The sequence below is a fragment of the Microcebus murinus genome, chromosome 4 (assembly GCF_040939455.1).
Source record: "Microcebus murinus isolate Inina chromosome 4, M.murinus_Inina_mat1.0, whole genome shotgun sequence".
NCBI classification, from domain to species: domain Eukaryota; kingdom Metazoa; phylum Chordata; class Mammalia; order Primates; family Cheirogaleidae; genus Microcebus; species Microcebus murinus.
Window position 1 is genome coordinate 97,901,234 of NC_134107.1, and position 25,559 is coordinate 97,926,792.

At 54.0% G+C, this 25,559-nt stretch overlaps 1 protein-coding gene and 1 long non-coding RNA gene across 4 annotated transcripts in view; one reads left to right on the top strand and one right to left on the bottom strand.

The window, feature by feature from the left end:
• Nucleotides 1–169: 169 nt before the first annotated feature.
• On the bottom strand, nucleotides 170–25,224 carry USP2 (ubiquitin specific peptidase 2). 3 transcript variants are annotated; one of them, XM_012773524.2, is made up of 13 exons: nucleotides 25,127–25,224; nucleotides 16,503–17,317; nucleotides 4,845–4,895; nucleotides 4,221–4,344; nucleotides 3,962–4,073; nucleotides 3,756–3,866; nucleotides 3,505–3,569; nucleotides 3,200–3,303; nucleotides 3,032–3,112; nucleotides 2,804–2,882; nucleotides 2,471–2,578; nucleotides 2,175–2,295; nucleotides 170–1,923 (listed from the first exon to the last, which is right to left on the bottom strand). In XM_012773524.2, exons 2-13 carry the CDS (start codon nucleotides 17,274–17,276, stop codon nucleotides 1,836–1,838), a joined length of 1,818 nt encoding a protein of 605 aa, XP_012628978.1. In that variant the 5' UTR covers nucleotides 17,277–17,317; nucleotides 25,127–25,224; the 3' UTR covers nucleotides 170–1,835. The 3 variants fall into 3 exon arrangements, with proteins under 3 accessions (XP_012628978.1, XP_012628979.1, XP_012628981.1); XM_012773525.2 differs by lacking the exon at nucleotides 25,127–25,224 and adding an exon at nucleotides 22,949–23,016; XM_012773527.3 differs by lacking the exons at nucleotides 16,503–17,317; nucleotides 25,127–25,224 and adding an exon at nucleotides 8,241–8,569.
• LOC142870645 (uncharacterized) overlaps nucleotides 8,747–25,559 on the top strand; it is a 47,091-nt gene continuing 30,278 nt past the window's right edge. The window contains exon 1 of the long non-coding RNA XR_012919003.1: nucleotides 8,747–8,906. This is a non-coding gene — a long non-coding RNA (uncharacterized LOC142870645). The remainder of the gene's footprint in view (nucleotides 8,907–25,559) is intronic.

Sequence of the window (25,559 nt, forward strand, 5' to 3'; positions counted from 1 at the left end):
TTCAGCTTTAAAGAATTGGGAAGTTTAAACTAGAATGTAAGGGTGGTTTACTTTTTCCACAACTTGGAATTTACCAACTGCTAAAGCAATGAAATAGGCGGTAACTAAGACTCAGGCAGCCTTTCCTGGGTTCAAACCGCTCTCAAATCAAGACTCCATCATTTACCAGTTGATTTCTCAAAGCTATTATTTATTCTGTACAAGGTTCCACTGTACATTAGACATTCTTCTACTCTTGCTTACACAGTAAACAAGTGTACACCTGCCCTTGGGCTCAGGTTCACAGGTCTTCCCTGGAGAAGGGTGTCAGGCCAGTTAAACTCAGGGTATCGTTCTCTGATGCCTCCTCCTGGGAGCACTGGTCCGCTCCAGGCTCCGAGGGGGGCACAAGCCACGCCCGGCTGTGTGGGTGTGCAAAGGTGCACAGTGCTCCACACCTGTGCTGAACAGCTTTATTCTGGGGACAGCACAGTTTTGTCCAACTACTTAGGGCAAAATCAAGCCCATGGGAAAGAACCATACAACTGAGGCAAGATGTCCCCAAATACCCAGGGGCTCCAGCTCCCAGGGCAGGACAAAAGACCAATGCCAGGAGGAGCTGAGGGCATCATGGGCGTCCCTGAGAAACTCGGTCCAAAGGGCCTATGTCTAGGAGGCTCTGAGAAGGGGGGAAGGGTGTCAGGAAGGCCAGAGGGAAGGGACCTTAAGAGAATAAATAAAAGGTGAGAAGCTCTAGGGATAAGGGCTTGTGCTATCCTTCAAACAGCTGGGAAGCAGACCAGGGGTGGGTCAGAGGAAGTGGGCAGGAAGAACTCGAGACACTATCGTTGGAAATATCCTTTCGCCTACTTTCCTCCTCGCCTCAGTGCCATGCACCGGCCAGGGGCTAAGGGCAGGACCCGTCCCTCAGCAGGCTGGGGCATGGCACTGGGGAAAGGAGAAGAGGCTGAGGGATACTTCAGGGAGGGGCAGTTACCCCCTGGTCCCCAAATGCTATAAGGCACAATTCTTGGAGGCAACTAGATTCCATCCAAAATATTAAAACAAAAAAACAAAAAACAAAAACTTGTTTTATATCCCAGGTCTACTGTGGCTGTGCTTGGGGCCTGGCCAACACCCACCTAGCACCACAGGGCTAGCATTAGAAAAGTTGTACTTGAAGAATTAAAAAAAAAAAAACCAAAAAGGACCAGTACAATGTCCCAGCTGTGACGAGGTCTGAAGGAGAACATCTTCAGTCTGAAAACTTCAGGTGTGGGAATTAAAAAAAAAAGTTGGGCTTTTAAAAACCAAAACCGGCTTTTTCCAAAGATGTCCCCTCACAGTCCCCCTGGAGTTAGCAGCGTTACGAGGGCTCTTGGCTCAGGGGTGTTCTCGCGGCTGCACCGGCGCCGGCTCCTCCTCGGCGCGGCGCGTCCCGGCAGCGACGCTCCCAGCAGGCTCCAGGGGGCGCTGTCCTCCCAGAAGGCGCGGGGCCGCGGGCGACGAGGATCTTCTCCCCACAGACCGCCGTTGTTGATTACACACAGGAAAAAACCACAAGCTTGAAAATGCAAACAAGAGAAGCCGAGGGAGCGCTGGGCTGACTCCGGCCTCCGCGTCCAGTCGATCTTCCCCGCCGGGCCACGGCCCGGGAGCGCCGGGCTCCTGGCTCCAGACCCTGACCAGGCTGCATCAACTCCTGCTCGGCAGCTTTATGTTAGTTTATTTTTCTCTTATTTGTCAGGTTTTTTTTTTTTTTCCTTTCAGGTTTTTTTTTTTTTTTTTTGCCTTTTTAAAAAACTTAGGGTGTGGGGCCACCACGGGTAAGGGATAAAGGACGTAGCTCCTCGCTGCTACATACGGGAGGGTGGACTGGCCAATTCGTAGAAGAGGAGATAGGCGTCGCTGGTGCGCACTTGGCTGGAAGACATGGGTGTGACACTGTGGAGAGAGGGGAACGTCAGCTCTGGCGAGGAGGCCGCAGGACCCAGGGCTGAGGGGCTGAGACGGCGTGAGGCCGGGACTCTAACCTCCCTACTAACCCCTGAAGCCACCCTCCTCTTTCAGAGAGCCTCAAAGTAATGGAGCTTTGTGGCTCTGACCTTTTCTGTCCATGCAAAGTGGAAGCCATGCCAACGCGGGAGGTACTGGTGTCTGACAGCTAGGAGCCCTGTCTGAGACCTCTCTCTCACCTGGAGTCATTGAAAGTGTGCCATTCGCCTGTCACTGGACTTCGACAGTAGGCTGTATAGTGGCCGCCCATGGTGGTTCCGGAGTGATTGGACACAGCATACAGGTTGTAAACAGCATGGTCTGAGGAGGAAATGCAGGTGTCAAGCCGCAGAAGCATCCTCCCTCCCCATTCTCTCCCTCCAGCCTCTTATTTCCAACCTTTTCATAGCTCACGCCAGTGGCTTCCCTGCACCCCTCACCTCCCATCTGTACCTTACGCCCTGTGCCTTGACTCTCCCTTCCTCTTGACACTCACTGGTGTTTTCTGAGGCGAATTCTCTCAAGTCCAGGTCTCTTAGTGGGAAATTCACAAATGTTGTGAGCTTGCTGGTTCGTATCCTGGATTCTGAGAACCGCTTCAGATCTGGTATTGACGAGAGTCAAGGACAGTGGAGCAGGCATAGAGTCAAACTAAAGGAGACCGAGTTCTAACTGGGCAATGACACTTTTCTCAGGAAGTAGAAAACCAAACTACAAAAGGAAAGCCTACAAGTTCTATTTTTTCCTACTCTGTTCCCCCAACCCTTTGGCCCCTGTCATTAGATGACCTGAAAAGTCAAGTCCCTGCCCTGATGGATCTTAAGGATACGGAGCACCAAGATCTTTGGGAACCTCTGGATAGAGAACTTCTTTATGCATCGTTTTCTGGCTCGGCAGCGACAGCATGTCTGCAAGACAAGACAGAGTGAGAAAGAACTCGTGGGAGAGGTCAGTGGGCCCGAGTTCACTAACTGCTCAGCTGAATCTGCTGGTATCAGCATCTCCCCAGACAGGTCTCATGGAAATTTGTTCTAGCTGTTACCCAAGGGTGACTTACTGGCTTTTCATCGCCATCAAGCACATCCTCTTTGGTGAAGAGCCTCATGCAGTCCATTAATGTCACCTCAGGATAACCTCGCTGGGAGAGAAAAAAGCAAAGGTCAAAGGTCATGACAAGAAAGGATAGGACACGGAGTTCCAAAGCAGGGGCAACTGGGGTGCATACCTTAGCAATGGGCAATGACAGGTCCCAGAAGGGATCAAAGACTGTAGAACAGTAACCACAATCAGTACACGTCAGGGAGCTCTTCAGCTGCCCAACAAAGAGATCTGGGGAAAAGAAGGCCATGAGATGCTGAAATCCAGGGAAGTGAGCACATGGTTTTCTTTTTCACTGCACCTGCCTCAGTTTTTTGGAGACTGGGCAGAAACAGGCTTCCCTGGGAGAATGATTCTTAGGGTTTTTCATGCTCTGCTCAGGCAAATGCAGGTAACAGTGAAGGTAAGCATTCTTCTCATCCAAGCACTTACCCCCAATCCGACTGTCTTCCCGTTCTAGATATTTTCTCCACATCTGTCGCCCTTTCTCATCATCCCTGGCAACCAGAGAGAGGGAGATAATTGGATCCAAGTGCAAACCATGGTATGTTTAAGGGTCTATCAATCTAGATCTTTAATCTTCAAAAGTAAATCATATTATTCCCAAATCATCACCCTTAAAGAAGTAAAAAACTCAAGTTCCCAAAAGTTTTACTTCCCCACAGTATTCTCCTCTTACTTACGGAAGATGATCGAGGTTCTCAGGATTGGACTTAGGCCTTGGCGTCACTCGGTTCACCTCATTGTGGAGCCCATCCAGAAGAAAGCGAAGGAACTCCTGAGCATCCTGCTGACTGAACGCAAAGAAAAGAGAGTGAGCAACAGCTCTTGTGCCAAGAACCTGCTCTTGTTGCCTACTCCGGGGAGGACGTGTCTGCAAGGCCCTTACTTATAGCCAACGAAGCGAGGTGCATATCTCTGGATCTGGGTCTTGAACTCAGACGGGCTCACCACATCATTGGGGGATGAAGTCCATATGGTCTGGATTAGTTTTGCAAACTCTATTAGAAGGACAAGTGAGATATTTTCTGTAAGAAACTCTGAAACCAGAATCCCAACAAAACATAAGCAAAGAAAAACAGGACAGTATTTCTAAAACCCAACTCCTAGTCCAGAGGGGAAGCAGGGGCCTGTCAAAGGTCCCTCACCTTCCATGAGGGCTGTGTGCGCATTGCTGCTGTGGCTGAGGTCCCGCATATAGAGTCTCTGGAGGCAATAATCTCTCAACTCCCGGGTGTTGCTCAGGCACTGCAGAATCGAGTTCATGAAGCACTGCAAGAGAGGGTCCGATCAGTGAGGAGAACAGAGCCCTGCCTGGCATCTCCGTTACTTAGTACCAAAGGCCTTCTGGGGCATCTGCCCAGAAATGAATCTTCTCACAGCCTCAAGTTCCTCTTTTCATAAGTGAAAGGGCTGAAGTGAGGCAAACCCCTACTACAGGTACAGGTGACGTAACTGGTTATTTACTGCAGAGGTGTGCAAAAGAGTGCGGACACAATGGACAGAAGTGGGTGGGAACTGATGGGTGTCCCTGACGAGAAGGAGCCAGGACAGTAGCAAGCTGACAGTTAAAAGGGGCAACTCCCCTTGAGTGGTGCTTCCTGCTGTGGGTGGGTAAGGCAGAGCCCAGCAGTTCTGTGAAACACCAGCCGGGAAGGGCAGGTACTGACTGGCTTAGAGGGTGGGGAGTCAGCAGGGGACTCTGGTTAGATTGTCGGGGTCAGGATAGTAAGGGGTGGCCCTGGGAAAGAAGTGGACTGGGAAGAACTCACCGTGTTACCAAGGTTTCGAAGACCAGCCAGACCCTGGGCGCTCTTAGAATTCTGTAAGCAAAGAACACATGACAAGTGAGCCATGGGCGAAGAGGCTGGGCCCGTGCTAGGTTCTCTCATGCAGCCCTCCTCCAGCTAGAGCCACGAGCAGCAGGCCACACGTTACTCTCTCTTCAATCTTAGTCCATGTAGCTTGTAGGAAAGAGGATTGAGAAATGCCTGTTATTTTCAACATACAACGTAAGTATTCTTCAGGGCTTTGCTTTCTTTCATTGACTACATATTGACTGAGTATTTCCCCCATCTTTACGTTATTATTCATTCTCCTGCTACAGTGGAGGCTGTAGGAATTCATATGTTTGCGTACATATTTGACTCCTGGTTACAAGAAATTTCAAGTTCCAAATCCAGATGCTATCTCAAATGACCTATATTTGTACTCCTAGATGTCCAGTATATAAAGTAGCTATCATAATAGGCACTTTGGGAGGTTCTGAAATATTAAAGGACAAAACACCCTGAGTTTCGATCTTCAGCTGGGAAAAACTCTAGTTGGCCTGCCATTCTGAACTGTCAGAGACAGGTGGAATTCCTTCCAGCTGAGCTCAGCTCCTAAGGGCTGATTAAAGGCTGGGAGAATCCTCCCTGCCTGGCTCAGGTTTCAACATCCTGACCAGCCACTGGCTGGGAATCCTTGTGACAGCAGATGGGCCAACAGAGGTAAGCAGCTGGCTGAAGGTGCCACTCTTGCTTTTGTCCCTGTTGTGGAGGCTGGTGAGGGGGCTGGAGACAGAACAGGTGCTAGATCGAGGACTCTATGCATTGTTTGTCAAGGTCTCTTGGCTAATTCTGGGCATACCTCCAAGGAGTCAGAAAACCTGCAGGCTCAAAGGGTTAAAGAAACAGTGTGCAGATGAGTCTGCCACCCCCTCTCTCAGGGAGGGGACCTGGGAGCATGTAACTCTGGAACAACACTGGCTGGGGCATGCGTGGGGCCAGCTCAACCCTGATCAGAACAGGAGCCTGAAATAACTCAGCTAAAATTACTCATGCCGTGTGCTGACAGCCTATGAGGCTGTCAGCAGCTCAAAGCCCATGAGGTTGTCAGCTCAAGGGGGGGTGGGGTGGGGAGGAGCAGGCTGAAGGAGGGCTTTTCTCAAGAACTGCCTTGCTGATCCCACAAGTAAGAGGATCCCTTCTGTGGCCAGTTGTCAGGTCTAGCACTAACAGGTAGGGAAGAAAATATAACCAGAAAAGAGACCCGGTTTAAACTTGCAGCTAGGGAGAAAAGCCTATCGTCAGATAGGGCATAAGCATCCTTGAAGAACTCTGCCAGGGCTAACAGTATACAGCCCCAAATAACACCTGAATCTTAGCTTCCTGACAGTCTAACCCCTGATGTTCCAGCAAGAGGTCACAACAGAGACCTGGGACAAAGGCCTTATCAGCATTTTCTGATAAAACTGATAAAGGACTCCTCTAGGGCCCAACAAAAAAACTGCTGCAGAAATCCCATGTTGCCCATTCAGAATTAAATCTGAAAGCTTGTTCACAACAGGATGCCCACTTACACCTATTTTTGGCAGTGCTTTATTAGTTCTTACCCCCTGTGCCTTAGACGACATCTGTCTAAACAGGCTGTAGACACAAAGCATTCTACCACTGATGCCCATGTAAATGTCCACCAAAGCAGGCTCCAGCTGACACAACAGTCACCTATCACGGGAGGGGGGGGGGATGGGAAACTGCAGTCATCTGTCTACAGAAGCACTCCTGTGGTGTTTTAAAGATGTTGACACCTAACTCTGACCCAGCAGATTTAGGGTCAAGAACATTTCATCACCCATGGTCACTAGTTACTATTCTTGAGGATCTAACCCTTCTATTGGCTTGAGGCTTGGGGAGATGGAGAGGCTCCTTTAAGGCATCATTAGGACCTCTTTTTAAATTTTTTTTTGTAGGGTGTGTGTGGGGGTGCTTTTGTCTAAAATTTCCTGAGCTCAAAATCATGGGCCAACTTCTAAGTGCTCTATGTAGAAGGTGGTGGGTGATGGGAGTCGGGGGGCGGCAGTGGAGGGGAGAGCAAGGCTGCTCTATGCCCAGCCAGCCAGTCTTCTGCCAGGAATAGGAAATCAGGAGCTCCAGGGAAAGTCAGCACTTTCCATTCCAGAGAAGAACAAAATGTCCCCAGAGTGACCTTTCTTACAGGGCAAACAATCCTACAGGGCTGACAGGGAAAGAGAGGCTAGAACTGGAGAAGGTAGGAGACCCTGCACAGCCAGCTTCTTGCCCCTAAATCGAAAGAAGGAAATGACTCTAGCTGTCACACTGGAACACATGTGCAAAGAGTTGAGAAAGTTTGGACCCAGGGCTTCCTTACATTCAGCCATCAGCAAACCTAGTTTTGACTCAGTGGCAAGCACTGTTCTAGAGAGCAGATGCCACCTCCAGCATCAGTAAACAGACAGCGTTCACCTTACATGGGGAAGCGGGGGCTCAGGAGAGCCCTCCCTGTGTTAATGCAGAGGTAGCACTTGGGCCATAAGAAAGACCCATAGAGGTTTGTGTCTTTGCACTCAAGACAAGGTTTCCCTGCTTACTTCACCTGTGCGGTGAGGGTCAGCCACGAGTCCTGGCTGCAGCCAAGAAGCCTGGTGTGGCCCTGGCACGGGGCAGGGCACGCACTGCCAACATGGGAGCTAGTGCCTGTTACATAAGACCTGTCAAGCTCGGGTCCCTTCTCCCTTCCCCATGGGGCCAGCACCCAGCCCTAGCCCCAGCATAACCCCGGGGTGGCTACTTCCACTGAGGGATCCACTGCCCACTTCACAGAGCTGGAGAGCGGGGGAAAGAAAAGGAAAGTTGCCCTCTTCCACCTGTCTGCAACTGCTCTGCCCTTCACAGGGTCAAAAGACCCCCGTCACCAACCCTTGGGAGACAGCCCTTTGGGAAACAGTGAGGGGGAGGCAGCCCCTTTCTGACCAGCCTTTCTTGCTGGGGTTTGGCCTTGGAGGAGTCACCCCGCAGAGTCCAGCGTACTGTCCTCACACAGCGACCGACGGAGACCTAGTCAAGGTTACGCTTTCTTGCACCTGTCCTGATAGGTACCAGTAATTAAGAGGCCAAGAGTCACCTGGTGCTGGGGTCACCGAGAAGGGGGGCAGGGGGACCCAGGGATTGGGACCACCTCAACAGGGGAGGGGACTGCAAATAAGCGTGCGATCACCTGGGGAGGGGGCATTCCTTGCCGGGAGACCTGGGAAGGGAAATGAGGGGTGGGGGCTGGGAAGAATCCGTCCCCCGCGCCGAGGGGCGCGTGCTGGGCGGGCGGGGTCCAGGAAGGAGGCGGGACCCCAGGCCCTCAGCGTGGGGGGTCCCGGAAAAGGGCCCGCGTACCTTGGCTTTGTTGAGCAGAAGCCCCACGAAGGTGGAGATCAGCAGGGACGGGGAAAGAGGGGAGCGCTGCCGCAGCTCCTTGGCGAGGGCGGGAAAGGGGGCGGCGGGGGGCTCCTCGGGCAGGGTCACGGTGTACGAGGTGCGCATGCTGGGGGTCGGGCGGCGGGCTCAGCTCCACGCCCAACGTTGGCAACGGGGGCACGGGGGGAGTCCCCGCGCGGTGCCACAGCCCGGACGCCGAGGCCAGCGAGGCCGCCGAAGGACACCCTCAGCGGCGCTCAGCGGTAACCGTTACGGCGGGGCCCGACCGCGCGCTCCTCGGCCTCAACCTCCCCGGCGTGCGCAGCCAACCGCCCGGGCCAGACTCTCACGCTCCGGCAGACTGGCGGCCCCGCCGGCGCCTCGGGCCCCGCGACGTCAGCGCGGAGGCGGGGCCAGGGCCGCAGCCCCGCCCTGCCCCGCCTCCGCCCCGCCCCCGGCCCAGGCACGCGGACCGGAGCGAGGCTGCAAGGACAGCTCCCCCGCGCCTCCAGTCCGTCCTCCCGCAGCCCGCGGGGGAGGCAGGACCAGAGCCCGGAGGCCCGGGTCGGCCACAGGGTTGGGGCTCAGGAGAAATGATCCTTGGGGCCCGCGGAGGACACCTCCCCGAGACCAAGTGTCAGCCGGGTGAGCTTCCCCCAGGCCAGCATGCAATTCCTAACTTTTTGAGAACCTGGTGAAAGCTCTGTATTCTTTTCAGGAAAAATGCGCATATGCACAAACTTTTGTCCAGCATTCAGCGCCCTCCTGAAGCTTAACATGCACACAGTCCGTGGTGGGGATGGATGGGCCCAGGGTAAGAAGATAGATTTCCCTGGCCTCGGGACTGAGCTCTTCTCCTCCCTCCAGTCCTAGTTGCAACCATTATTAAGAGAGGCAGTGCTCATATTTTATAAGGTACAATAGGTCACTGTCCCTTTTGGCCCCAGGAAAGAACCTTTAATGGCTTCTTCTAACCAACCAATTACCCAGCTCCATCTTTCACAGAATCTCAAATTTGACTTGCGTTTGGGAGGTGGGGAGAAAGTAACATACTGGCGGGGAAATAGGCACTCAGCTGCTGTGGGGGTGAATGTTCTATTCAGACCCTAAGTGCAGCAATGCCTGAAGGTCAGGGGTCTTTGGGTTTTATTTCTGATGCTCTACCCCTCCACCTAACAGGGAAGCAGCACACGAATCTGCCTAGAGAAAGTGTCTTGTTTGGAGCTTGCTGGCTATTTTTAGCCAGTATTTTTAGCATTTAAAAATACCCTGAGAGGCAGCAGTGTATGCTGTTACTCATCTGTGGGCTCCTTCTGTTCCTTATGGTGCGCTCATCCCCACATGTACACGCGCACTGCACACATGACCGCAGCCAAATGGGGACTGTGTCTGGGACACAGGTATGGACTGTACCCTAGGCCACCCACAAAGCAGAAATCTCCTGCTAATGAGAGGGGAGTGTGGAAGGTCGCCTCCTCCCCCTCCACGAACCAGCAGTGGAGATGAGAGGGGGCGGGGGCAGGAGCAGCAGGGCATTTTATTTGGTGATCAGTGAGGGTGGGCATGTTAGGAGGGGCCCTCTCTATAGTCACTGTCCTCACCCAGACTCTGACCGAACCTAGACCCTGGATAAACTGTAATAGCCTTTTTCTCCAAGCATCCTTCTTTCCAGCCACACCCTTTGAAGCCAGCCCTGCACTATTTGCAGCAATGTGTCATCTGATCACATCATCCTTCTGCCCTGAAACAACTAGAGAACATGCCTCTTGCATGCAGTCCAGAAGCCTCAGGTAGCCTGTCTGTCCACAGGCTACTTCCATTGTCACCACTCACTCTCCTCTGACCCCTGCTCTTAGCCTCTGCTTAACAAACAAAACTGCCACTCATTAAGTACTTATTAGATGCCAGGCACTGGGCTAAGGGCTTTAAATGTATATTATCTCAATTAATTTCTATAATAACACCATGATGTACTATTACCTCTTTTTTTTTATAGATGAGGGACCTTAAGACCAGAGAGGTCAAATGACTTTCCAGGACTGCTAATAAATGACAATGTAGGGTTTTATCTTACAGCAAAACCTATGCTTTTTAACTACTACTAGGAAATTCTGGGATGCCCTTCCTGCTCTCTGCCAATTACCTGCTTGTAAATTGTGCTCAAAACTTGCATCTTCCACAAAGCCTTTCCTAATTAACTCCACCCAGCTCTAAACAACCCATTACTGCATATCTTCAGTCTACTGTGCGTTCAGCCTGTATAGTATTAATTTATCTTAATATGTTTATCTTTGTTTTATAAGTATCTCTAAGACTTTTGTAAATGGTCTTAGATTGTGTGTGGTTTGTCTTGGTTGTGTCAGCACACTGAAACCTCCTCAAGGGCAGGGTTTTGGGGGGCGGGGTGGACACAGCCCAAGAAGTGCTCACCCACTGTAGCATTTGGCCCGTCTCCCTCCCTGTGGGAGGACAGAGCTCGCATCACTTAGCCCCAGTGATGTGAGCACTACCCTGTCCTCCACCCCTGACATCTTGGCATGCTGCCAGCTCTCTCTCTCTTTCCTGGGATGTGGGAGCTTAGGGGTGTTGCTGGGGGCAGGGAGTCTCTGACTGGGAAAGCTCTAGCATGGGTGTACGTTGAGAAATCTGGGGTGAGGGAAAGAGTTCACACAGGGTCCAGTCCTGTCCAGCAGGGCTGCCTGCTGCAGGACATGGCCCACAAAGAACTGTGGCTCATTTCACACTGAGCCAGGTCTCTATGAGACCCCTTCTTCTCGGTGCCATGTCTTGAAGTAGGATGGGTACAAAGGATAGAGTCTTCTGGGATCTCAGTCTGGCTCTGGCTCCCTGATTGTCTGTGCCTCAGATACACTGAGCTAATCTGAGCGGGGCTCCTTCCTGCAGCCTGTGACTGCCATTTCTCAGAGCCTGGGCTCGGCCTGCCTCCCATGTAGTGTAAGCCGTTTTCTTCACCTTACATCGTTCCTGCCATGACATGGAGTAGAATAAAGTCAGGGCTAGCTCGATGAGGGCAGGGACTGAGAGGGTCCTGCCTCCCTCACATCTGAGTGAGCAGCTTGGTCCAGAGTTTGGGGACACTGCTCAGGCAGATGTTGCAAGGCTCAGCTCCCAGAATGTGCCTGCTATTACCACCGCACAGGGACAGATCAGTGGCCTGAGTGATGGAGGAAAGGGTAGGGGCTCTGAGTCCTTGTTAGGGTGTGGGCTTTTGGCCCACAGTGCACCTTGGGGAGAAAGGGTCTGTCCATCCTCCCGACTGACTGTAATAACCTTCCCTGCATGGCTTGGTTTCCAGGAGGTCAAAATCTCAGTACTTCTTTGAGCCCCAGGCGGTCTTGGCCTGAACCAGCTGGATCACAGAGGCCCACACATTTCCCTGTCTTGCATATGCACTCTGTCTGAGGTGCTGGTTTTATGTATGCATTGAGGTAAGAGGGTGCAAGGGGCCACGTGTTTAGTTCTGGGCTCTGAACATGATGTTCATCTCTGAAGCTGGTGGTCAGTGGAGCGGCTCCCCCAGGGGCAAGGAACATTTTGCCAGGCTTGGATTAACTTCTGCATTGCTGAGCCCCACGCCAGCACCACATTAACTCATGGAGACATCCTGGAGCGGGGGCGGAGGAGGAGGCAGGGAGGACGGGCACCAAGTGAGAAACAGAGCCTGGGTAAGGCAGCACCAAGGGTACCAGCCAAGTCGCAGCTCTCAGCCGGTCTTCAAGGGAGGGAGACTGTCTTGCTGATTCTAATCACATACCACAAACTGCCTCTTCCTTCTTAGCTGCTATTACTGCTCCTGGCCATGGGAACCCTCTGGCTTAAGGTCTCTGAGTGACCTTCTTAGGCTGTCAACACAGATTCAAGCCCTCAGGAAGTTTAGCCTCCTCAGGGTGGCTGAGTGAGCCTGGAGTGGGAGTGGGTGAGGACAGGCCTCAGGGTCCCAGGCTGCCAAGCTGGACAAACAAGACAGCAGAGATGTAGTCCAGCGTGGCTGAGTAAACAGAATGAGAAGGCAAGAGACAAGAGAGGAAGGTCACACTTCTCAGCCAGAAGCGCTAGGGCAGCCTCTACATCCTCAACTTGTTCTCTTTAGAGTAATCTCTGCTCACTGCAGGGCAGCTTTCAAGTCCAAAGTCCCACCTGAGAGAAAAATCACGTGACCTCGGCTTATGTAATCTCCCTGTCACTGAACAGCTGGAACCCAAGGCTTCAGAAGATGAGTCAGCAGCCCCAGTGGCAAGTAGGACCCAGATACTCAGGTTCCCAGACTCTCGGCTCCTAGAAGCCTGGTAGATCCTAGAGCAGAGAGCAAGGGTGTGGAAGAGCCGGGAGGGGAAGAATAGGCTGGGCTAGACTCTGGGCCGGGTCCCTGGCTCTCCCTCCGAAGTGCAGGTGCCCAGCTTGCTGTGATCTGGAGGGCTCTGGGCCAACCCTGGCTGTTCCTGGGGAGAGGAGAGGGTGGCCTGGGCAGGGCAGAGTGAGGGCTGGGCTGAGGCCAGTGGGCAGAATGCCAGGGCTGGGGAGGGAGCAGCTGGAGGGGTGGAGCGGAGGAGGATTAGGAAGGATTGTAGGGGTTAAAGCACAGCCCTGGCAGGGCTCAGTGGGAACAGCTTGTCCTTCCATAGGCCCGGGAACAGGAGGGGTGGGGCGGTGGGGCGGAGGGGGAGATAACAGGGTTGGGTACTCAGGCTCCTGGCTTTCTGCAGGGCTGAGCCACCTGGCTGGCTTGGAGTCCCCACTGGGGGTAGTGAAAGCCTTTTCTCCCACTGTAACTGTCCCTTCTCTTGGACTGTCTGCATTTTAAGCAGAAGCTGGAGCCTTAGGGCAGCCCTCATTATCTGAGTGCTGAGCTGCACTCCCATGGCACAGTGTTTTGCTGGTGCTTACACAAGCATGGGATGGGTTATTCAGAATTCATGTGGCCCCCTCCCCCGCCCTGCCAGGTCTTCCCTCATGCTCAGCTGAGTCTGTGAGATTCCAAGTTCATGTCGGCTGTTACTGTTAATAAGGGAAATGAGACTGGTTAGAACTGTTCTTCACTCTGGTCAGGGCCTGCTTTTGACTTCCCTTTATGAATGATGCCTCCTGTGGCTCAAGTCAGGTACCCTGAGAGCCCCCTGGGCCACGCGATGCACTTTCTCACCTCTGTTCCTCCCACCCCCCCCCCCCAGTCAGTTGCCAAGTGCCCCCTTTCTATCAATTTTCCCTCCCTCAAGTTTGTTTTTTTTTTTTTTCGAGACAGGGTCTCACTCTGTCACCTGGGCTAGAGTGCAGTGGTGTCATTATAGCTCACAGCAACCTCAAACTCCTGGGCTCAAGTGATCCTCCTGCCTCAGCTTCCCAAGAAGCTGGGACTACAGGCATGTGCCACCATGCCTGGCTAATTTTTCTATTTTTTTGTAGAGATGGGGTCTTGCTCTTGCTCAGGCTGTTCTTGAACTTCTGACCTCAGAGCAATCCTCCCACCGTGGCCTCCCAAAGTCCAAAGTGCCCCACTTAAGTTTGAATGACCTCATCTGTAGCATTTTACTGGTTTCAGACTCCTCCACATTCATTATTTGCTTTGAGCCTCATGGCATCCGCGTGAGGTGGGCAGGGCAGGGCAGGTGTGACCGTTCCCTTTTATAGCCGAGGAACTACAGCCCAGCTGGTAGGTGTCCAAGGTTAAAGAAGCAAACTGTGTCCCACTGGTCATGAGCAGCCTGTCCTAGCCTCAGATGACCTCCTCCCTTTTGCACCACCTATGACACTTCAGAGCATGCCAGGCTGTTTCCTATTGCAACTATTTAAGAACTTATTTTCCCCAAGTGAATTGTGAATGCACCTGCAATTTGCTGGGCGCTGCCACACAATTCCCTTCCATTTCTTCACAGGAGTCTGTGAAGAGGGAACTATGCTCACTCATTTTACAGAGGGGCAAACAGGTTCTGAAGTTAAGTAACTTATTTGCTGTTACGCTGCTAGTAAGCTGAGCATTGCGAATGAATGAATTAGAAGGTAAGATCCTCACATGGAGATCTGAAAAGAAACTGGACCTGGGTTTAGAAAGAATGGGCCGGGCCCCTTGAGTAGGGTTGTTCTCACCTCAGCAAGATGTGGTGAACTCCAGGAAGTAAGGGTGAGAGAGGTGAGGAGACAGGGATAAGGTTAAATAAAGGTCTTACGCCATTGACCCCGAGAGTCCTTTTCTGGTTGGCACTATCTTCTTGTGCGCGAGCTCAGAATGAAACACTAGCTCGAGTGCAGGGCATTCCTGCCTACGTAAGTGTATGGTGAGTTGCCTTTGGATGAGAGCAGCAATCTGCCAGTTCTCTGAGGTCCTCTCTCAAGTGTCCCCTCGCCCTGGCCCTGGAGGTAGGGGTGGGGCCGGGGTGTCCCCTTTGGAGGGGTGGACAGCACCAGACTCCAGGGAGGGTTGGGCTATGCCTGTTGGGAAGGAGGCAGGCTCCCAGTGAAATCTGACCCCAGTAAAGAGGGACCCTGCTGTTATGATTGGGGTTGAGGGTGAGTCTGTAGTTTAGTCTGTGGTGAGGTGGTTTTCAAACCTCAGCATGCTTAAAGATCACCCAAAGAGCTTGTGGAAAGGACAGATTCCCAAGCACTATCCTGAGAGAGTCTGATTCTGCAGGTCTGGGTGAATCGCTCAGCCCTGCAGGTGGCTCTGATACAGGCAGTCTACAGACCCCAGGATGAGGGGCACAGCTTGTCCTAAAGAGACCTTCTTTTCTCAGAAAAGGGAGGGAGCCTTGGCTTCTAGGACCCAAGTCCCCCATGGAGAGCAGCTTTCTAATTGCCCCCAGGATGAACAACACCGAGTAAATCCTGCTGCATCCTAAGCATGGCACACAGCCCCTTGAAAACACATATTTCTCTCCCAGGCCAGCTCTGTTGGGACACATGTCTACTCTCCCACTCCTTTCTATACTAGCTGTCCAGTGCAGCCAACCCTGCCTTGTCAGGATCTGAATGTTCTGGGAGGCACCAGCTTTTTAATCTCCCATGGCACTTCACAGATAGCCCAGCAAGCCTGAGACTCTGTGTTATCAAAGTTATCCTTTCAAGACCTTTAGTTATAACAAGCTTCAAGGTCTATGACTCAATGCCCTGCCCCTAGTCCTGAACCTCTGCTTCATTTGTCTGCATAAGCTCTCTAAGCAGCATTTTTTTTTTTTTTTTTTTTTGCTGTTGCACAGCTGTTGTTTCCAAAAGGCACATGTCCCTAGGAGTAGGGAGAGATGCATACGGTAATGGAGGAGATGTAGCACCCAGTTGGATGTCCATCCAGCCACCTGGTCATCTACCCATCCATCTACTCATCCATCCACCCACCCACCCCTCTCTCCATCCAAGCAAACTGCAGGTCATCTGAGCTCCATGCTGTGCGAGACACATGGTGTGGGATCTAGAGGTAGGATTTCTTTCTCATCCTCTGAGAGCTTTCCACCTCACAGGTACACTCATGACTACGGAAAAGGCAGAATGTAGTTAGGAGGAGAGGAGTGTTCTCCAGGAGAGGTGTGTTCAGGGATTAGATGCAAGCTAAGGCCATGCCAGTCCTTGGTCAATTTCCAGCAGAGCCTCTTCCCTCATTCCAGCCATGGCAGGGCTGGAATACAGAAGTGATGGATTGTCTCAAGCCCTGGATAAATGTGTCTCCACTATTTTCTCCAAAGACACAATCACCCTGGTCATCAGCACACCAGTGTCATTCAGAGGAGAGTCCCTCTTCCCCTGATATCTTATGCTCAAATGCAAAGCCAGGCCTTGGGGCTGGGGAATAAAGCCTGAGCAGGAGAAGAGATGCAATGAGAGCAAAGAGGCCCCTCTTGTCTCAAGGAGCACCAGTGGTCTGGGGCCCCAGCCTCCAGCCCAGGATGGGGCAGGGCCTCCAGGACACCCTGGTTTTTTGGATAGCAAAGGAGAGGGTGGGTCCGGCAGCATATGTGGGGCTAGCCGAGCATTCCTGAGAGCACTGCTGGACCGCCGAGTGCACAGGTCCTGAGTGGGCTTCCTAGGGACAGCGGGAAAGCACCTCTCCTCGGCATGGAGCCACAAGGGCACCAGACATGCCAGACGTGGCTTCTCTCGCCTGTTTCCTCCAGGGCTGCAGGAGCAGCCGCTGTTGCCATCCATCATCAGGTTGGGAATCCTGCCCTCAGCCTGGCTCTCTGACATCAGTGGCTGCCTCCCCAGCCCATCGCCAGTCCCCAAGGGTAAACTCACCATGGTGTCTCGCCCTGGGGAGCTGGAGCGGCTGGGCCCAGGGGCCTGGCCCTTGCCCTTCTCCCACAGCGTGTAGCGGCCAGTGGGTCGGTAGGTGGGGCTGAGGACTTCAGGGACTCGTGAGGGAGGAGCCTGGGTGGGCACCTGAGGTGCACTGCCCTTGCGACCATAGTTCTCCAGGTAGTCGGCCAGGTACTCGGGGCGGTTGGCTGCCTGGTAGAGCCCTTGCAGGGTGCAGAGCTCTTTGCGTGTGCGTGCCAGCATGGGGCTGCGGCCCAGGTTCCCAGGGTCTATCCGGTAGCTGTCTGAGGTCCGGAGGCTGGAGAAATCCCGGGCCAGGTCTGATTGGCTGTCCGACTTCTTCTGGGTCAGGGTCACCCCCTGGTCCCGGGCACTCATGGGCAGGTAGCTGAGGCAGTTGTTGGTCATGCCATAAGGGAATCCACTGCCCCCACTGAGGCCGCTGCCTGAAGGCCGCTCAGTGCTCCGGGTCTGGCTCTCTGCCCGCTTACCACCCACCATGATGTCGGGTCTGAGCAGGGGGCGGCCTCGCTCATAGTCCAGGATGGAAGAAGGGCCATAGGTGCGGGGACGGGTGAGGAAGTTGGTTGGGGGGGCTGGCTTGAAACCAAGCTTCTCCTTCTCCAGGAAGGAGGCGGCCAGGTTGGCCCCATAGGAGGGGGTGTAGGTGCCATAGCCTGATTTGGCGTAAGGGGTATCTGTGTAGCGGGCTGATTCCGTGTAGCGCTTCAGGGTGGAGGAGAGCTGGGACATCCTTCAGGGCGGCACTCAGTGGGGACTGGGAGCCTCATGGGCTGAAAGATAAGGAAAGCAGTTGTCAAAGGGCTCTGCCAGGTGTCAGGCTCCCACATGCCCGTTCCCCATCCCAGCTGGGCCAGAACCTCAGAGCTGACCAGGGGCCACCCAGTCTGTTTTCACAAGATGCTGAGTGGCTACTGAGAAACACACACATGCATGCAGGTTTGCACACGGGCTTGCACGCACCTGTGCTTCGTACCTCAGTGAGAGTACAATAGATCACCTGGCTTTTATGAGCCACCCAGAGAAATCAGTCTCAGCACCTCCTGGCTACTCCGAGTACTCCCCTCAAAGACCCGAACATGCAAACAGGGGCTGCCTGAGCTCTGCAGCCCTCCAAGCCATGCTCTGTCTTCCAGCCCAAATCCCATCTGGGTCCTCCCCTCAGCGCAGGCAGAAACCCTTGAGTTGGGGGATGCTGCCGCCCCCAGCCCCAGCATTGAGACCGCTGGATGTTTCAGAAGTGTAAGACCACTTCCCTCCCTTCTGACTGATGTGACGAGCAGGAGTCTTTTGGGAATCACAGACTGTCTGCCTGGAGTGGCTTGAAGATCATTTGGTCAGAGCCTTCATGAAGAAGAGGAGGCTCATGGGAGGAAGTAATGGGCAGGTTGATGGGCAGGCGAGGCAGCGAGTGTGGCAGAGAGGGGGCTGGAACTTGGTCTCCAGACTCTATCCCAGTGCTCTTTCCTGGACACAGGCACCGGCTGCATGGTCTGGGGGGAGGGGGACCCTCGAGTGGTAGAACCCATCCTCTTCACCAAGCTAATCTTTCTGCTCTAAGTGGAGTTAGGGCCCTGTGGCTTCCCAGGAGTCCCTCTCCCAATAGGGATCCCAAATTTGTTCTTGGCAATACTTCACTGTGTAAAGGGGGCCCCCTGGAGTCCAAAATCCTGCACTGCAGGTGGCATTCCCAGGCCCTCCAAGTTCGTGCAGCTGGCTCAGGGCTGGTGAAGGAACACAGAGCTTGCTGGATGTGGCACTGTGGAGGACCCTAGAGAATCATGCATTTTAACCTCTTTGTTGTAGTGGCGCTGATTTGCACATGGTCACACACTAGGAGAGCTGGGGTTGGGATCCAGCTCTTTCAGAATCCTGCCTGATGCTCTTTCCACTTAACCTTGATGCACTATCCCCCATCACATGTCCCTCTGTCCCCCTAAACATGCAGGCTTTATCTAGTGGCAAAGGTGACTTGGAGAGAGGACCAAGTAGGATCAGGCCCCTTTCCTCAAATGCAACAGGGGTTCTTGGGGGGCTCCCTAGGGGGATGGAGGCAGAGCCACCCAGGACTCTCTGAGCAGTGTGATTCGCCTGTGACAGACTAGCTGGGCACTTTTACACTAATTGTTTAACCTTTCTGAGCCCCAACTTCCTCACCTGTAAATGAGTATAATAATCACATGATTCCTACCTCGTGGGCTTGTTGTGAGGAGTAAATGAGATAATAACACGTGAAAGGGCTCTACAATGACAGTGGTTATTATCTCCTCCTCTGGCCCCCACCCAGCAGCCCGGCACCTCCCTTTGTTGGTCTATAATAACGTCAGGGCTGTCTGTCTCCTGCTTGCAGGGTCTCTGACCTCAGCCGGGGTGCCAGGCTTCCCCCTGCAGCCCCCATCGAGGTAAGCAGGCAGCGGGCAGACATCTAGCCATTGGGCAGACACTGGCTTGGGCAGCCCACAGCCTGCCCTAGGCTAACAGCCCACCCCACCAGGGCAAAGAGAAGCTGGTGCCAAGCCCCAAATACTGAGGACTTGGGAAAAAGCTCTAGACTCCCAGTCAAGGCAAGGCTTGGAATAGGTGCAGAGGTGACAGATGAGCAGGTGGCAACTTCCATATAGGCCCCAGAACAGCACTCCTTGATCCTACCAGACCTCCAGCAATTCTCAGTCCAGGTTGGCATCAGGAAGGCCTGGTCCAGCTTACTGGACCCCACGTTGGTGCAGGGGCCAGCCTACCCTTTGTGTATACTGCTTTGCCCACTGGGCTCCCACCTCACAACTTTCACTGCTTCCTAAGAAAAAATAACTGGGGGACAACCTCATACAGGGTTAGAGGGAAACCACATGGGGAGAGACAGACAGAGGCACAGGTGGGGGTGGAGGAGCCAGGTCCTGCTCTGTTTCCGCTTTGGAGAACTGCATCAATAATGCAAAGTCAAAGAGACTCCAGGTCTGAGGAGCTGGGCTCTGGGACACCCAGCAGCCAATCAGATATGACCCCTCCCCCCCAAGAGTATGAGCTCATGGCTCCTCCTCATGGCAGTCCCTTCCCCTCCCCCACACTAAGGCTCCCAGGGAATTGGTATTCTGCCGGCAGTGCCCCAAGCCTGTGACCTCCTCTGGCCCCAATGATGACGCAGAAGTGCTGGGTCCAAACAAGTACAGCAGACATGGATAGACAGTCCTGGAAGGCTTGGGGGTAGAGGTGCAGCCACATCTCTGGCCCACAGAATCCCAAGAGGGCTCCCAGATCCCCACTCTCCTGTCTGCTCCAATCTGGCACTGCCAGATCTCCCTCTGCCCCCCACAGCCCTGGCAGTCATGCCCTCCCTAACACCCCCTGGAAGCTCTGACATCGGGCTTATAGTGCCCATGTCTGGGGAGAGGGTCCCTATTGGGGCTGAGGCCTCTCACATATCTCTCTCCTCCCCCAACCCCCAGTTTCACTCTTGAAGACCCCAGCATCTTTTGGGTGAGAAGACAGGCTGGGTTGGTGACCCTTGGCATTACCTGGCACAGCTGTCCCTGGAGGCTGCAGAATGCACCCTGGGTGGGAGAGTGGGCTGGGGCCCGGGCTGTAGCCTCGCTGCGCAAGACAGGGACAGGACGGGCACTCACATGGCTGCGAGTCTCCCTGTTGCCACAGGAACGGCCTGAACTGAATGGCCCTTTCATGGGGCAGTGGGAGGCGAGCCGATTGGCTGGGATCCCCCGTACCCCTCCCTGCCCAGTGTGGGGCCCCTGCTGCCCAGCTCCTTTCACTGTTTACCCAGAGCTGGCAAGTACGGGCATGCGGCTCCAGGCAGCACCTTCCCAGGTGCCTGCCACCTTGGACAACAGGGTCAGTCTCCTGCCAAGCTCCTCCTCCATGCCATCTTCACCGCGCTGCCCCAACTCTTCCCTTCTATGTCAGAAATTCTGCATTGCTTTGCTCAGTTCCCCCGTCTTGCCAGGTGCAGCAGCAATCCTCCACTCAGGCACTCTGCTTCCTGTCAGGACATCTGAGCCACCAGCCGTCACCCCAGCCAGCTGGTGCTGAGCACCTCTGGACCAGGCACCAAGCGAGAACGTCACATGCAGCTTCTGACTGCATCTTCTCAGCAGCCTCAGACCAGCGCTCACATGGCCTGGCCATGTGTCTGGCGTTCTCAGTGGGCTTCATGCACAGAGTGTCCCAAAAGTATTAGCGCAGGTTTTGGCTTGAGTTCTCTCAGGCATATAAATGCCGCAAGCTTACAAACACCATTGGAAGGATTGAATTATTTAAAGTTTAAGAAAATTATTCACAATTCAAAAAAACATATAAGAAATTTAAATAGTGAAACTTTTTTTTTTTTGAGATGGGGTCTCACTATGTTGCCTAGGCTGGTCTTGAACTCCTGGGCTCAAGCAATCCTCCTGCCTCAGCCTCCTGAGTAGCTGAGATTATAGGCATTCACTGCCAGGCCTGGCTTAAATAGTGACACTTTCAAAAGAAGTTTATGGTGTACGTATTTCTGAAGTTATTAAAGCTTAAAACCCCAGTGAGGCTTGGGACATGTGTATTAACTGACTTAATCCTCCCAGCCACTCTAAGCAGTAGTTGCTATTATGATGCCCATTAGCAGGGGAGGACACTGGGGATCCTGGGAGTGGTGGGGATTTCCCAAAGTCACTCTGGGAGCAGTGGCAGCAGTAGGCTGGGACCTGTGCCCTGTCCCCTACAGCCAGCCTGAAGCCAACCCCCCTGCTTCACACTTCCCTGGACTCTCCAAGGGCTGGGACAGGGCTGGGGACCTGCAAGCTGGGGCTGGAGGGAAGGACCGAGACAGGATCCAGGTGTCCGCAGTCCAGCAACAGTGTGGAGGGTACAGACTCCTGGAGGAGTGGCCCTCTGGATTTTCCACTGCAGGTGAATGAAAGTGAAGCCAGGTGCAACCTGAGCCCCAGAACAATATTGCTCAGTCATGAGATGGTCCAGGAGGCCTCCATTTCACCTGCTGTGCCAAGCTCCTGCATGTCCCCTGTCACGGCATCTACCCCAGCTCCGGGCCCTGGGCCCCAGGCCTGGTTCTGAACATGTCACCTAGCCTCCTACCCTGGCTGTAGCTCAGCCCACTCCCCAAGGTACCCAGGCTAGGTGAGCCAGGGGTTAAAATGAACCCCCTTTCATCAGCCACTGTCATTTCCTGTTGCTCACGTGCAGGGCTCCCTAACCTGCCCAGCCAGGGGAGGGACTTGCTCCCCAGGAATCCCAGGCACTCCTGGCCCTGGGGGCAGGCAATGGGTGATGTCCTATATCCCAGCAACCTTCATGGCTCCTCTTTGCCCAGACCCACTTGGCTTTCTGGGGTGAAGGCATGTGTTGCTTCTATGGCCTTGGATAGAGTCTTTAGTTGGGTTTCAGAGGAACAACTAAACAGGGTTCAGTCCCTTCCCTCCTGCCCAGGTGCTAGTACAGGTGAGTGGGAAGTCCCAGCCAGTTCCGCCAGGTGCTTGGGAACCTCCACAGTGGTGACCTCAGAGCTTCCCAAAGCCACTTGCTAATAGCATCAGAATGTGCTGACCCTGAAGGGTAGTGAGGGTGAGAGAGGGATCCTATCTCCCTCCATCTGCACTCTCTGACCCTTACTCCTGGCTGCTTGGGTCACCTGCTACACTGCCTGGACACAAGCATCCAATCCTGGAGGATGGGATGAGGGATGTCCTGGCAGGTGTGGAGGATGTGGGTAGAGGATTAGGGCAGGACATATTTATACCTGAACAGTCTGGGAACTCTGTCTACTCCTGAGGCCCCAGGAGCCTCAGCCGGCCCCCTCCCCTCCAGCCTGTCACCAGCTCTATCTATCTGGGGCTAGTGCCCAGTAACCCATGAGCTTAGTGTCTAATCCTCTTGCCTCCCTCAGCAGGGGGTCATCTGAGGGAATTTGGGTCCATTTCTCTCTTTCTTGCTCCCAGTAGTTGCCCAAGGGCTGGGGGTGGGGTGGGAAGGAGGTAAGATAAAGAGATTGGAGATTAAAGCAAGAATCCTGACTGGTGGAGAAGTGGGTGGGCCCAGGGCAGTGTCTCTATAGGGTGCTTCTTGATTTGGGATTGGGAGGGGGTGGCTGGACATCTCTACACTTCTAAGGAAAGGCAAAGAAATGGACCTCCAGGGAGTATTAGTGTCCTTAAATTGTCTCTTACAACCACCTCTGCCAAGGCACTTTCTTGGTGCCCCCTCCCCAGGAGAGTCCCAGTCTCCCTCCCTCTCCTCTAGGGCTTCATTTTCCCTCTGTCCTTCTCTGGAGGAGCCTTTGGTCTTGCCCACGGCACCTACCAGGCCCCCTTGGGGTGGCTTCGCATGCTCCCCCAAACTCACTGACGTCTGTCCTCTAGACAGGGGCCCAGTGAAGCTCAGATGCCAAAGGGGCAGCTACTGACCTGTGTCCGGGGGGCACTGGATGGGACCTGGGGGCCTCTCCTTCCCCAGCAGGGCAGGGAACGCAGTGGAGAGCCCAGAAGCTGGAGTCTGACTTGGGGCTGGGTAATCCGGAGCTCAGGTTACTGACTCCGATATATATAGTATCTTATCTGACCTCGCAGACTTGCAGAGATGGCTAGCGCAACTCACTCGCATTCCAAGCCCTGGGAGAATTAAAGGGGCAGTGGCGTGCCCACCCTAGAGGGGCTGCCCTGTTTGGCCAAAGCTAGCCGAGGAGAGCCCTCTCTCCTTCAAAATGCCCCTCTCGGAAAAGGGGCATTTTGAAGTGGAATAGTAGGGGGATTTAAGGGGAAACAGAGGACAGGAAAGAAGGTAGAAGGGTGACAGTGGACCTTGACGCAAAACTATGGAGAAGGCAGATTCTCTGGAGCTGCCAGTTGCAGAATTGGAGAACAGGAAGAAGACATACTGCTAGTCCAACTCCTTTAATTTTGAGATAGAGTAGACCTCCAGAAAGAAAGCAGATTGCTCAAGGCTGTATAGACAGTGAGAGGCAGACAGCACTCAGGTTTCAGTCCGATACTCTTATAGTGGACTTCTAAGGCCTTGGATTCTAGTTCTTTCCCTTACTGGCTCTGAAACAATGGGCAAGTCACTTAAGTTCTTGGAACCTTAGTCATTTAAAATGTAAAACAGGAATAATAATAATAATAGTGGTATATCTCACAGTTGTGAGGTTTAAATAAAATAATATTTGTAAATTTCCTGGCATATAGTAAGAGTTCAATAAGTGATGAAGATATTGAATACTTCTACTTATTATTATAATTAGTGGTAGTAGTGGCCCCTCACCAGGTGAACCTTCTAGGGAGAAAAGGGCCCGCAGTCTTCCCCTCAGGGAATGCCCCTTTCTAATGCCAGAGAACAGCCGCATGGTATTTGAACTAGGCCATGTCCCATAGCTGGGAAGGGCAAATAAGGCCTGCCATCTTCCTAGATGTCCAGTCCACCAAGCAGAGAAAGGTCGAGCCTATTTGGGTTGCTTCCCCCTTTGCCGAGGAAAATATGGCAAGCATGGTTTCCCTAGGCCACCAGGAGAATGCCAGGCCCCCTCTGGGTGGTTCCACTCTACCTGTGCAAGAGGTCACGATTCCAGGGCCTCAGAGGTGGGCTGGGCAGGGTCACAGGAAGGAACAGGGTTCTTAGCCTCTCTGGCCTTGGTGCACTTGTCCGCTCCCAGGATGTTTCTCCTGTTTCTCGATGGCTCTCCCTCAGGACTGGGAGTACCCCGGGCTGGTGCCTCCACCCTGTCTCAGCACAGGCTACTGACTCAGCCTGGGTCCTGGTGATGCACCTCAGAGAACGCCCTCATTCCAGTCCTCATTCCGACTCCAGCAGTCTGGCATGCAGCTACAGCATCAGAGGAGCGGGGGATGCCCCAACCCTAGCCCAACCAGCTCTCCTTTCCTCCACTCTACAAGATCCATTTGGGGGATGTTCCCATGCCCGTGCCAGGGGAGGTGAGCAGCCCCTACCACTGTCTCCAGCTCAGCCCCATTCTAAAAGCAGCCAGGTCAGGAGGTGGGGTGTTCACTTCTCAGGGGAGAGCTCGAATGGGTCGGCCAGGGCTTCCCTTGGCTGTGAAGAGTAAGTTGCTTGCCTGGGAGCACCGCGTGCCTACTTAGGGTTTGGGATTGGTGAGAATTTCAAAGATGCTTCTTTCTAGTTTGGGATTGGTGGAAAATCTCCCCTTCCGTTTAACTGCTGCCCTCCCCACCCCCACCCCCCTGTGGAAACTGACCAGAGACAGCCCCGGGAGCTTTAAGAGCGGGGAGTAAGTGAGCTGCACGCGCACGTGCGGAGGGGGTTGTCAGTGTCCAGGCGTCACTCTCAGGTCACATACCACACAGGGCACAGCGACGTGGACCAGCCGAAGCAGCATTTCCTTAGAACACACTGATCAGCACACAGATGGCTCTTTCTGGCACCCTGGGCTGTCAGCTGGCAGCCCTCACACAACTGGCACCCACAGCTGGAGTCCCTGCACTGCCGGCCCTCGCCCTACATTTCTAGTGCCCATTCTGCCCAGGGTGTCGTTGACACCCCACTTTCTGAGCCTCAAACCGGCGCTGACCTCGGCATCCCCCAGTCCCCGATCTCCGACAGGTGGCACATACCTGCCTCTTCTCGGAGGATGGACGAGTCGAACCGGGTACAAGCATGGAGCCGCGGGTGAGTCCTGGCTGGCACTGGCGCGGCGCAACGAGCAGCAGCTGACGCAGAGGGCTCCCTGGCCTCGGCTCCTGCCCGCCTCTCCCCCACCTCCGCCGGGGGCCCAGAAAGGACCTCCCCGGGAAATCGGCGCCACCCAGCGGGCAGCCGCCTCATTGCGCCCCGGCCGGCAGAGCCACACCCCGCGTCTCGCGTCACTGAGACGCGTCACGGCTATTGGCTTGTTCCTATTGTGGCGTCATCAGAGCCCCGCCCAGGCTAGGGTCTCCCTGGCAACCTGTATACACAGAGAACCACGTGGAGGAAAAGCACGCGAGCTTGGAGGGGGTGGAGCGCCAAAAGAGGCGGACTGGAATGTGACACGGCGGGGCAGCTGTA